Source organism: Anser cygnoides, chromosome 21 (assembly GCF_040182565.1).
Source record: "Anser cygnoides isolate HZ-2024a breed goose chromosome 21, Taihu_goose_T2T_genome, whole genome shotgun sequence".
In the NCBI taxonomy this organism is placed as follows: domain Eukaryota; kingdom Metazoa; phylum Chordata; class Aves; order Anseriformes; family Anatidae; genus Anser; species Anser cygnoides.
This window is the reverse complement of record NC_089893.1, coordinates 8,446,743-8,458,852: the sequence shown is the minus strand read 5'-3', so window position 1 is coordinate 8,458,852 and position 12,110 is coordinate 8,446,743. Positions and strand designations below refer to the sequence as shown.

The 12,110-nt window shown below is 43.7% G+C and overlaps 1 protein-coding gene across 7 annotated transcripts in view; it reads left to right on the top strand.

The window, feature by feature from the left end:
* Positions 1-12,110, top strand: part of FLI1 (Fli-1 proto-oncogene, ETS transcription factor) — an 88,894-nt gene that overhangs the window by 65,336 nt on the left and 11,448 nt on the right. For all 7 annotated transcript variants that reach the window (XM_013188548.3, XM_013188547.3, XM_048063242.2 and 4 more), the window contains one exon: positions 3,827-3,895. In XM_013188548.3, coding sequence (XP_013044002.1) covers positions 3,827-3,895 — 69 coding nt within the window. The remainder of the gene's footprint in view (positions 1-3,826; positions 3,896-12,110) is intronic.

Sequence of the window (12,110 nt, the reverse complement as noted above, 5' to 3'; positions counted from 1 at the left end):
TTTTCCAGACTGATTTCCAGCGGATGTTTAGTGCCGAGCCTCTGAGCTCAGTGCCATGGGGAGATGGTCTTTTTTTCTTGAGTTTTCCCCTCTGTGAGGCTGTTTGTTTCAGAGACATCCAGCTCCGTAACTGTGGAGGGCAGAGAATGCGTAATGGCAACAAAACACAGGAGAATTTGGGGGAGTCGGAGGTCTATGGGCTAGACTACATCTGCCCAGTCTCTTTCTTGAAAGGTATTTGTCCTCTCAGGATGTTAAGCGGTATTTGTGATGACTAGGGAATCCTAAACTTTGATTTTTGTTTTCCATGAAACAAAGCTGAGCTGAACTTTCAGAGCTTGTTCGCTGGTCAGTCCCGATAATGAGCTTCCTCAGAAGGTTTTCAACATTTTACACTCCAGATCAGGGTAAAAACATTATAAAGTAAGTTGTTTTGGCACATCTGAGTCCAGACTGAAAAAGTAAACTGGTAATATCTGCAAGACCTCAACAAAAGCTCAATCTTAGTTTTGGCGATAGAAGGTTCGGGTGAGCTATTTAATATAGATGAGACTAAGCACCTAAGCACTAAGATCACAGCACCTTTAGCCTTCAGACAGAATCTAGGTCTGGATCAGAACTGGACAGTTGTTTCTTGTTTCTGTAACCCACTGAAGCACCCAGGAATTGACACATCTCTGATCCTCAGGAAATTTCAGACCCACGGAACCCACTCTATCCTTTGCAGTCATTCAGGAGACCCCTGAGTATTTTTTCCAGGCAACATATTGGTTTTGCCCCCAAAGCAATCATATTTCTTGAAGTGTTATTTCAAGTTTCCTCTCTGGAATCGCGAAGCCATGCCTTGGTTTTTACTTTTTGTTGCTCTTCCCTCTGTGCTGTTGGTCTCCAGGCTGACCGACTGCTGCGTCGGTGTCTTTTTCTGTCTGCCTGGTGAATCTTCTCCAGTCAGCTAGTGGGGGGTGGGAAGGGAGATCTGAATGTTTTCATGCTATGTTTAGGATGAGCATCAAAAGAAACCTGAACTGTCACCTCCTGTCCTTTTCCTCTCTAGTTATGGTGGTGAGTTGTGTGGGGTGTGTACAAATGAAAAGCGCCTGAAGGGGAAAGAGTGAGACTGTGGCTGGGACTGGAAGCAGAAAGCTGCTTTGTGGTTTTGATCCATACATTAATGCCAAACTAAACTATACAGCTAAATGCAGCAGAACCCTGATTCTACCAGGAGATGTGGAGGGAAGCACACACGGCCTTCAGGAAGTCAGGATAAAAAACACTTACGGGTTAAATAGACTTCAGGATTGTGAAAGCGAGATATGCTGCGAGCTGCCTTGCAAAAAGGAAGCCTTTGTGCAGAAGGAACTCTCCTTCTCTGCTTTCCATTCCTTTTCCATCTTCCTTTTTAATTAATGCAGGAGAAATAAAAGAAGAAAGGAGAAGAGCCATAAGATAATATGTCTGATATTAATTATAGAAGAATAGCCCTGCACTTTTTACCAGTGTTTCCAGAAAGGGCTGATTTTATCTAAGCTGTCACTGGCCCAGCAAGGGGTAGGGGGAATAAGAACCAAACGAAAATTCATCACAGCCAAAGTTTTGCCCTAACGTGAGGGAGGGAGGGAGCAGCCTGGCCTCTGTCTGTCTGTCTGCTTCTCTCTGTCCTGATCTGTGTCTCTGGCTTTCTCTCTTTTCCTCCTTCATTGAAAACCCTTAATAGGAAACACATTTCCTTTTCTGTGGTGTTCCCACCAGAAACCTCAGACTGTCGGGCAAAGGTGAGAACTTTTAGCAATTAAACTGGGGGAGGTGCTGTCCCTTTCCACTGGTTTGGGCTGCATTTTTTAGCATAAAGTAGCCATAGGTTGATCGTACAAGCTTGTTCAGTGCTATTCATCACCCCACCCCCACCCCAGGCATTTGCAGCCTATTTAGTCATTGAAAGCCGCATTTCTGAATTCCCCAGCACTTCCCTGTCTGGCTGGGGCAAGCTAGGCTGGGTCTTGCATTCAGGATCCACTTCAAATAACCTGAAAAGGGGAAAGTGGTGGACAGGAGTTTCCCCACAGATATTCAAGAAAGAAGCACCAAAGCCAGAAACCACGTGATGAAAACATGAGTTAGGTGGACAAAGCTATTGCAGCTCCTCCAGCAGCAGCAAAACGCCAGCCACGCTCTCTAAATATTTCTAACAATCACTATAGCTATCTGAAACCCTCATGTTCAAGGTATCTCAGGGATCTTTTGAACTCTCCCTCTTAGTTTACCATGTTATCCATCCTGGTCTTCCAAAACATCTGCTGACTTGCAGCCTCTGGCAGCATCCATCCTCCGGTCTTTATGAGTAGGATTTGTTTTCCCAGTTAGTGCAGCCCTGGCTTTCAATACCTTCTACCTCTGTGTACATGCTTGCATGTCTTTGGCTTTGTTTGCTTTTGGGGAAGAAAAGAAATCTATAGGAACACAAGAACACAGGACTAATAAGATCCAACACCTGCAACGGCTATTAGTTCTGGCAGGGAAATGCCTAATCCTCAGCTCTCACAGGAAAGTAAGACATACTGTGAATGCTATTGAGGGGCAAGTGAGGTCAGTGCTATTTGGGATCATGTGGATTAGAGGAATGTGGGGACTGCGTGGGTTAGTCACAAGATCCTAATCACCTAGCATTATGGTACCTGCAAAAGAGGTATTCCTGGTCCTGCCAAAAAATCTGGAGATGTTCAGGGGCAGCATATCATAAACAGAAATCTGTAGTTTGCTACGTGTTGCCTAGGACAAAGCTTTTGAAGGACCTTAACTTGGACAGAGTCTCACTGAATAGAGGGACATGTAGATATGAAGAGCAGAAAGTGTCCGTGAGAGCACTTCTCACCCCTCCCATCCCGCAGCAGGATTGCTGCCCCGCTCCAGGTCGCAGCATCAGTCCTTACTGCGAAGGGCCCTGGCCCTTGTTAAGAATGTCACTGCCTGATGCAGTGGAAACTTTTTCAAAGAGCTGTAGGAAAAGTGAGCCTAGAAATTATGTAGTGTAAACACATATAACTAGACAACCATGAAATGTGTATTACATGCTGGCTTCCAAGAGCTCGCAGGGCCTCTTCCTCCACTTCCAAAAGAGTTTGTGGGAGAGGCAAAGTAAAATGCTTAGGAAGGAACATTTCCACCACAGCCAGCGCAAAACAAAAACCCTTCCAATTAGTTCTTTTTTGTGCTCCTCTTGAGTGTTTTTGTTTCAAGTTGGACTCGATGGAAAGACTGCTTTGAACCAAGAAAGCTACCTTGCACAAAGCATGGCAGATGCAGGAATACCAATCAGATTTGTGCAGCTGTCAGCCCAAAACCAAGCATGTGACGCTCTAAAAATGTTCAGATCCTGACAGTGCAATTCATGTCACTTCTACTGTGTTCCTCAAACAGGAAATTTCTCTATCATAGCGAGAAAGGGTGAGGAAAGCTTCTTCATTATCCTGTACTATAGTCTGTGCCACTGTAATTTCTAGAGGCTCTGTTGTGTTACATATTGTACCTGTATAAATGTACTATACAACCTCCCCCTTTTATATCAGTTTTCAACAGAGGACCTTAAAGTGCTCTGTGAAGGAGGCAAATGTCTTGGTTTTGACTGCAAGTGCAGAAACAGTAGCACATACGTGACATACAGCTACAACACTTTTAAAAGATCTTCTTACCTGTCATAGAAACTGTGTGCCTAATTGCCAGAAAAATTTGGTCTTTAGATCCCAGAAATAGTGTTTTCTACCTGGCTGAATGATTCCCCCACTGGCAGAGTACATTCAAAGTGCAATAACTCCTTTTCTTTTCATTACAGGTAGCTCACTGCTGGTCTACAATACTCCATCCCACACAGAAGCTTCCTCACGTCTTGCCACCAAAGAAGGTCAGTCTTTTGCATATAAATGTCCTGGCTTCCTGTGCTTGTAGAATTGTTTTTAGTTGGGTTAAAAAGTAGGCCTTTTTTATAATGTCCTTGGCATGAAAACATTGTGATCAGTGCATGCACGACCTGTTTAAAATGGAATAGTTTGCAAGCCCCATCCATGCTGAAAGTCACATCTCTGCTTCTCTGGCCAGTGATGTGCCATAAAATTTATATCTGTCATTTTCACACTTGTGTATTACTGAATTGATGAGCTGATGGCATTTTGTCTGTTCTTTATGTGAAACAGTTTTAAATCTCAGATACGCAGCAAGGATTGAGACAGTATTCCTCTCTGCGTAAATTTGTAGTTGAATGGATAAAATTTTCTCACAACAGACTCCAATACAGAATAAAAGCCACTCAGGTCTTCCAAAACCATTCATAAATCTGTCCGCTAGTTTCAACCAGCAAAGAAGACCTAGTGTATTCTTTTGCCACTTTCATTTTGAAACATTTAAATTTCCTTTTTCAAATAACAGTAGATTCCCAAATCTTTAATCTATTGGAAATTCTGAAGATTCATGGATCATATAGATGGAGTTCAGAAACCTTGAAGTTTAGAGGTTAATGAAACACTTTGGGCTCTGTAAGGGTTTTGATATTTTTATATCAATAAAATATATATTTTTATTTTTATATCATTCAGTCAGGTTTTTCAGGTTTTCCTCCACAGCTGCAGTCCTATTCCTTTTTCTTATTTTTAATGAATGGATTCTCAGTGATGATAAAATAATGACAGTTGTTGTAATGAGTATGACACACATCCCTTACCTAGCTAAGACAGTAAGTCACAATCAGACAGCTGACTTGGTAAGGGACAAGCAGGGTGTTATAGTGCAAAAATCTGTTCCTGTGCTCACTAACTTGCCATGTGGGACTAGGAGCCTTGACTTTGGTCTTCCTTTCGCTTAGTGCAAGTGCAGGGATGTTGTTTTCGTTCACTAAACAGTATTCAGCGCTTCCATTTGAAAAAAAAAATTGAGGTGAAGGTGTGAAATTTAATGTGTACTCTCATTCTGACAGTTTCCTCACCTAGTATATGAACATTTCTATGCTTTTCAGGAGAACATGGCTTCATTGATGAACCACAAGTTTGTATTTCAAAGAGCAGTGGGGAAAAGCAGAAAGTCTTTTATGTAAGCAGCTGGAGAAAGACAAAACCCGATTTCACTGAAAGGCTACAGCAAACTGAGATCACACATTTAACAAGCTTCTGCATGGTGTGTCTGGCTGCTTCATTGAGTAGCACTGCTCTCAGAGCCAGCACTTCTCTCGTGTTGTACCACACTGCATTTCATCTCCAACATCTGTCTTAGACCCTGGACACAATATCAGTGCTGCTTTTTGCAGCAGCTTCTTTTGTCCAATACATAACCATCCACTTGAGCGCTCTGTTCCCTGGCATGCTGTTCTCTCTTTATGAGACAGGCATTAGTTGATAAAATATGGTACATTACAAAGACAAAGCCAGTCAGGTTTTTTTGTGACTGACTGTTTTGATGCTAACAGTCATCTATTTAAAATTAATAAAAGCTTGGCTAGCTCCTATTTGAATAAAGCAGGCACACATGCACGTGCTCCCCCACAATTTCCCCCATAAACACATGCATCCAAGACCATGCTCTTTCTGTCTCAGGCCAGGTGGTTGATAAACATAAAGGGAAGAAAGCTGTGATTTTTTATTAAAGAGAAATGCTCCATGTAAAATTGCACTCCTCTGAATTTTTTATACCCTTTATCTTTCCGAGTTGGGCCTACAGTCACTCGGGCAGAAAGAAATTTGAGGGGAAAAATGTTCCTCCCCCTCCTTCCACTTTTTACTACCCTCCAGTGTGTTTCTTTAGTGCAGCTGAAAGAACTTTGCATTTGATTTCTGTCAGCCAGGCATTTTTACTTTACATGGTACTTTCATCATGTGTCAATAAAGGACTAAACACACCCATGGGATATTCAAATAAAAATTAAGAACTAGTGTAGAAATGTTGAAATCCCATCTTTTACTCTTCCATTTCATCCTACAGCGCATAAATTTCCTTCGCCTTCATTTAACATTTGAATACTGTTCTAGCACAAACTGACCGATTTCAATTTACTGTAAATGATTCATGTTCCAAATATTATTAGTGAGATAAGATGACAGGATAAGAGACATGTGAACATGACAGGCTGACAGATAAGGAATCGGGGGAGCAGAGTTGAGTGTCTTGTCCAATATAACTTGTGATGGACATAAAACTGGACTTAGAATTTCTCAGTCTTGGTCCAGTCCATTAGAAAATAACATTTTCTTTGCTTCCTTCTAAGGCTTTTTAATGGGCTGGCTTCACAATGATGGTGAAAAGGAATTTAAGGTTAAAAATCACGATTATTTTCTTAAGTATTTTCCTGTCAACTTAGCTTCCCAAAAGGTTAAACTCTTTTTTTTTTTTTTTTTTTTTTTTTATGTTAATGCATTATGAATCTAACCCTGTAGATTCAGGGTTACAGTAACCCTGTAAATTTTTCTTCTCTCTATGCCTGTGAACGAAAACAGACAATCAAAGCTTTCTAGCCACTTTCCCTCGAGGATACAAAAGCAGAGCAGGAGGAGGTGATGGAATAGCACAATGCATGTCAGAGACAGGAAAAAATGATGTTTTCTTCACTCTCCCGTAATTTTGCTTGCACACTCTCCAAGAGCACATAGCTAATGCAAATATCCTACTTGTGCAAATTCCAGGGGCAAAGGCATGCTTTGCGTATGCTTCCACTGTATGCAACATATTCCATGCACAGACTGTGAAAGCCAGCCTACGTGGCAATAAAAGGTACGGCTGCAGCACAGGCAGATGCAGATGTTCCAGAGCCTGGGAGGGAAGCTGCATAAGGCTCTGCCCTCCCCACCTTGCTGTGGGCATAGCAGCAAGGACAGTCAGCGAGGGCAGCCCTGCTGTCACAGGCCTGGCTTTCGTGCCATGGCTCTGGAGACAGAACTGCCCTGTCTGGCTGCAGCTGCAGGCTTTACTCCTTTTTTTCTTTCCGTTTTCTGCCCCCTCACTTCTCTTCTGCGATGCCAGTTCTACACATGTGCCAGAAGAACCCGTAGCACTTCTTTAGGGGACTTGAACTGCTGTCAGGACAGAAACAGATACTGTAAATTTGTATGTCTGGTGCATAGGTGCATAAAGCATATTTCTTTTGTTCGCAGATTCGTGTAGGTAGAATCCTGGTCGTGTTCAAAGGACTCTTGTTGTTGCCCAAGCGTCTTTGCTCCTCAGCCTCATAAACACTCAAAAGTATGGTATTTAGCGTCATTGGTACAAATTGTCTTCAGCTGCCTTTGAGAAATAAATTGCTGTAATGAAAATCACCAGTATTTTCTGGCGAGAGAACTATTTTCTGGAAAATGAAACGAGGTTGCTCTCATTGCTGAATGGAAAGATTTGTGTCCCTCTCCCAGCACTCCACGAGAGAGATGGTCTGTTTCATTTTCCGTGACTGTTTGGAGTAATGACTGACCTGCTGTAGGTAGTGGAGACACGGGAGAAGAATCTGAGGCTGCATTATCTGCCTAAGTCCCTGGAGATTTTAAATTGCTTGCCTTCAGAGTGGTGTCATTTAAGTAGGTTTCCATAGGGAAATGGAAAGTGTATTCACATACGACGACATTTAGAAGGCCAGAGGGCTGTGTCCTGTATGCTTGTGAGGGCTCAGGCCTCAGTCCAACCCATTTTTAAAGTCCATGCTTACTTTCATGCATGTTGGGGTCTGCATAGCTCACGTGGTTAGCATACAAGCCTAAACGCTGTGCAGGGTTTGAACCCAGGTGCCGATCTCTTAGCAGGAGAGTGCTGGCAATTTCCGAAGAGGTAGAGCCGTTAAGTGTTGATGTGTAAAATCACACGTGTCTAACCCAACGTGTGTGGTGCTTAGCAGTATACGCTGGGACGCGCTGCAGCAGGTATTTGTGCAGTGAGGCGGCAAAGTGGGGTGAAGGAAGGCTCGGCTGATAAGGGCAACGCCAGCACATCGCATGTGAGAATTTAGGGGAGCGATTCTGTGTGGCTGTTTGCTTCCAGGCTACAGGTTACATATGATCTTGTTTATAAGTCTGGGTTCAGCACGGGTCTTTATCCCTGCATGCATCAGGATCAGCCTAAGGCAATATAATTAGCTTACAACAGCGGTAAATGAGGACTGCCTGAAGTCTCATAAATCCATCCTAAATTCTAGCAAATATCTGCCTTTGCAGAAGGATATAGAAAAAGCTGGTGCACTACCTGGAGTTTCAAAGATATACAGGATTTGCTTGTGAATACATGAATGTAAGATACAAATCTTAAGGATTTTGTCCATCGCTGTTACGTGTTTAGGTTTGCATTATAAAAGCGCTCGTGAACAGTAAGTATTTTTGTTTGGATATAAGTTGTATTTGCTTGTATGTTTTATTCAGTTGTTGGCAAATTAAAAAAAGATAAACCAGTGGGCTCTGAAACTCACACAGCGTGGTTTCCCGCGGGCTTGTACCAGTGTTCATTATGAGTTCCCAGGGAAGAGTTTCCTGATGTCGGAGCATTAATGACATCCCTCTCATGCAGATTCCCTGGTACCTTACAAAATGAGTCCAAGCTGCAGCTTCTCTCCCAGTCCGGGCTGCAATCTTCTCTGATCTCTTCTCTTTCCCAGCAGTTTCTTTTAAATTGGTAGGAACGCTTTAAAACTCTTCAGCACTCCTGCTTGTCAAATCTGGTGACCATTTCGGGTGACAAGTTCAAAAGTTTTGGGGACAGGAGGGAGAGGGGCGAACGGGCAGCACAGGCGGCACGATTGCACCAGCACGGTTCCCACAGGGAAGTAATCTCAAACTCCTGCATAAAATTCTTCTCTTGAAAAGCCCTTTTTTTCAGGTCTGAAAGGTCGCCATGTGAAAACTACTGACCAGTTTCAGTAAACTCTTCTTCTGGGTATGTCAGCAAGGCCCCTTGTTCGCAGCAAAGGTTATAAGCCCTCCGGTCTTATTCGTGTCAGAGAAAGAGCAGTTGCAGCTTTGTGCCCTCTTAACTGCACACGCTAAAGGGTTTGCTGATGATATTTGTGTGCCTGGTGATGAAATATCCCTTATCCATTTTTAGCTTGGTAGCAGAAAAAGGGGAGGCTTTTTTGGTGCTTCTTTTGTTGTGACTGTGTGGCCAAAGCAGGGATTTATGATTTCAGGAGAGACAGTAGCTAGCACTCTTGGATTTTTCTTTTTTCTTTCTTTTTTTTTTTAATTGTTTTCCTTTGAAATTCCAGAGTTAGTGTTTTGTCTGCTTTCTCCCTGACCCTCTTCGGAGGCAGGCGTGTGTTTTTTCACCAGAAAAACTGGAAACAAAGAATCGTTGTCTTTAAGCTGTAGCAGGCAGGAAACCCAACTCACAAGGGATCACCCTGAGCCAGCGCTGTCCCAGAGTAGACTCCAGTTCTCTGAATTCAACCTGACAGCTTGTCTGGAGCACTTTCTAAGTAACCATTATCCTTCCTTTTCTCCCAGCAAAAGAGCTATTATTTTTTTGCCTGGGGTGCACGGCAAGCAATGTTTTTGCACATGTGGGGGGGTTACATGTTTGCTGGGGTGCAGTCCCTCCTATGAAAAGCTCTTGGAAGTACTTTTGCTGTTTCCTAAGACAAGAGTAAATGTGTTTCCTGATAATGAGTTAAATGGGCAAATGCTGTAAAAATGTTTGCTGCAAAGTGTGCGCATGTGTGTCTTCCCTTCCCTTTTCTCTTATGTGTGTATTGCTGCGTCTAGCTTTTTTCTCTGCGAATGTGCGTTTCTTTTTCTTTACTTCTCCATTTGTCTCCGTGCATTTTCAGTACATGTATGCAGCAAACACATTAACCCTTCACTTTCCTCCCGCCCCGTTTGCTTCCGTGCCTGCGGAGTGCTGTGAGCGTACTTGTGCACATTGGCGTGTGTGCTTTAGATGAACGTGCATTTGGTTGTGCGAAGGGTGCTCAGAAGCATGCCTTTAACAACATATGATCGTATGTCTGCATTTTTGCTCTGCAGTATGCCTGTCTGCGTGTGGCTCTTCACGTCTGCAGCCCCGCATGGCTCAGCAACGTGTGGGTGACTGTGCGTGTTGACTGGAAAGTGACTGCTTTACAAAGCTGCCTCGGGGAGGGATTCTTAGGACACAGTCTTCATCACGGGCTGCGCACTGGGACTTCTGCTGCCGTTATTAAAAAAAGCAACAACAACAGAAAAATTCTCACTACTTCCTCCTTTTCTTTATAATGTGTCTTTGTAAGCACTGCGCAGGGTAGCTCAGACGTGAATCAGGAAGTTCCACCGCTGCACGGCTCGGGGATGTTTTTCTAGCCCTGCTCGCGCAACTGGGGGCTGTCGCCTGTAGCTCAAAGCAAACTGGGAGTGACTCCAAGTTTGGGAGGCCAGAGCCCTCCTGCGAGTGGGGGAGCAGAGCTGCAGGCTGTAGAGCCGCTGTGTGTAGCAGCTCCTTCGGGTCACCCTTTGGAAATCCTGCACCCTAGTTTTGTGCATGCACTCTGTTAGGCTCCAGATCCTGGCTGACATTGGGACGAAGCGAGCTTCAACACGGTGCTCAGATCCAAAACTGGATCTAGGACAGGAGTTAAACTGGAAAAGTTTGAACGCTTTGGTGTGTATTTCCTTACAGATAGCAACGCATAACTGGGCTTTCAGCTACTTCCAGTGATTGCCCAAGTTAAACCTCCTCTTCGCATGCATGCTCTGCCTCAGGTTCCTCGTGTAAATCCAGCTCTCACGTAGTCCCTTCTCCCTTGGTTGGAGTTGACTTTGAGTCAAAACCCAATGTTGTTCCAAGCCTGGTCTGTGCTCACCGTGTCAGTTCCTCATCGGTAAAACAGGTTCATAGCAATGCAGAGTTGTTTGATAATAAATGTGTTGGTTTTTTTTTGGTTTTGTTTTTGTTTTCTAAATTGTGAAATAACCAGATAGTCAGAAAATGGGGCTGTACCATAGAAGTTATTTTGAAATTATTTTGTACTCAGCTAGTTGCTTCCTCTTACTGGAGAGACTTAGAATTACCTAATTCCACATATGATCCACATACTGGTGATTCTGTAGCAGAAGGAGCAGGACATTGTGGTCTTGAAGCAGAAACGAATGAGTTTTGTGCTGGAAGGCACTGGAAAGTCTTACATAATCATGAGAACAGCCATAGTAACGTTGGCTGTGAATGACACAGAGCCTGACATATGGCATACATACTAACTAATTATTTTAATTAGCAGAAATAGTAAATTGAAAAGTAAATCATTGCAAGAGAATTGATACTGCGGGTGAGATTTTGAGGTCTCTGTACACAGAACTCCATGTGGCTCATACCTGGGTGCCATAGGCGAATTGTTAAGGGATGCCAAGTACTAATTTGCACAAATAGTTTGAATAGGCCAGAGGATTCCTCGCACTCTGTTCTGCTTTCCCCCTCTGTTCCACCATCTCTGCCACAGTGTGCAGCATCCTGCAAACGAATGACAGCACCCACAGTATTACTGCTTTGTGCTAAGAAAAACTGTACCTAGGGTGCTGCTGACATTGTAAAGTTTTGCAGGGTGTGTATTGAGCATTTAGCACTTACACTTTGAGCCAGAGTGGGCCCTTGCTGACTCTACAACCTTTCTGTTTGCTGCCATGATTTAAAACAATCCATCTAATGTTTCTAGGAGGAGCTGGAGGTGTTTTTGGCTTCTTTGCCCCTCCAGAAACCCACAGTCTAGGTTTCTTCTCTCCAACTGGCTTTAAACACAACTCCACCTCTTCAATGCGATCTCCAGCAGGTTAAATGACAGGAGTGTGAGGGCTGGACGCTCAGCAGTTTGGCAGGTCTTGCTTACATGTTTGGTTTGCAGCAGTAGTGTTTTTTGTTCCCATGCGCCTACGTTGGGATTTTTCCAGGATACCAGAATAGTGCCAGTCCTAGACACCACACACTACCTCGCTTCGGGAGGAAAAGCGGTGCGGTCCCATGCCCTCCTTTCTTTCTCTCCCTCTCTAAACCAGTTGCCACAAAATAGACCCCAAGTGACCACTTAGATTAATCACAAGTCTGGATCCCTGAGGACACCTGGTTCTGCTTTCCCCATTTAGAGACGCTAATTTAAATTCCAGCCACTAAGCCAGGATCTTTCTTCCTACTGAAGCGGGAGGACT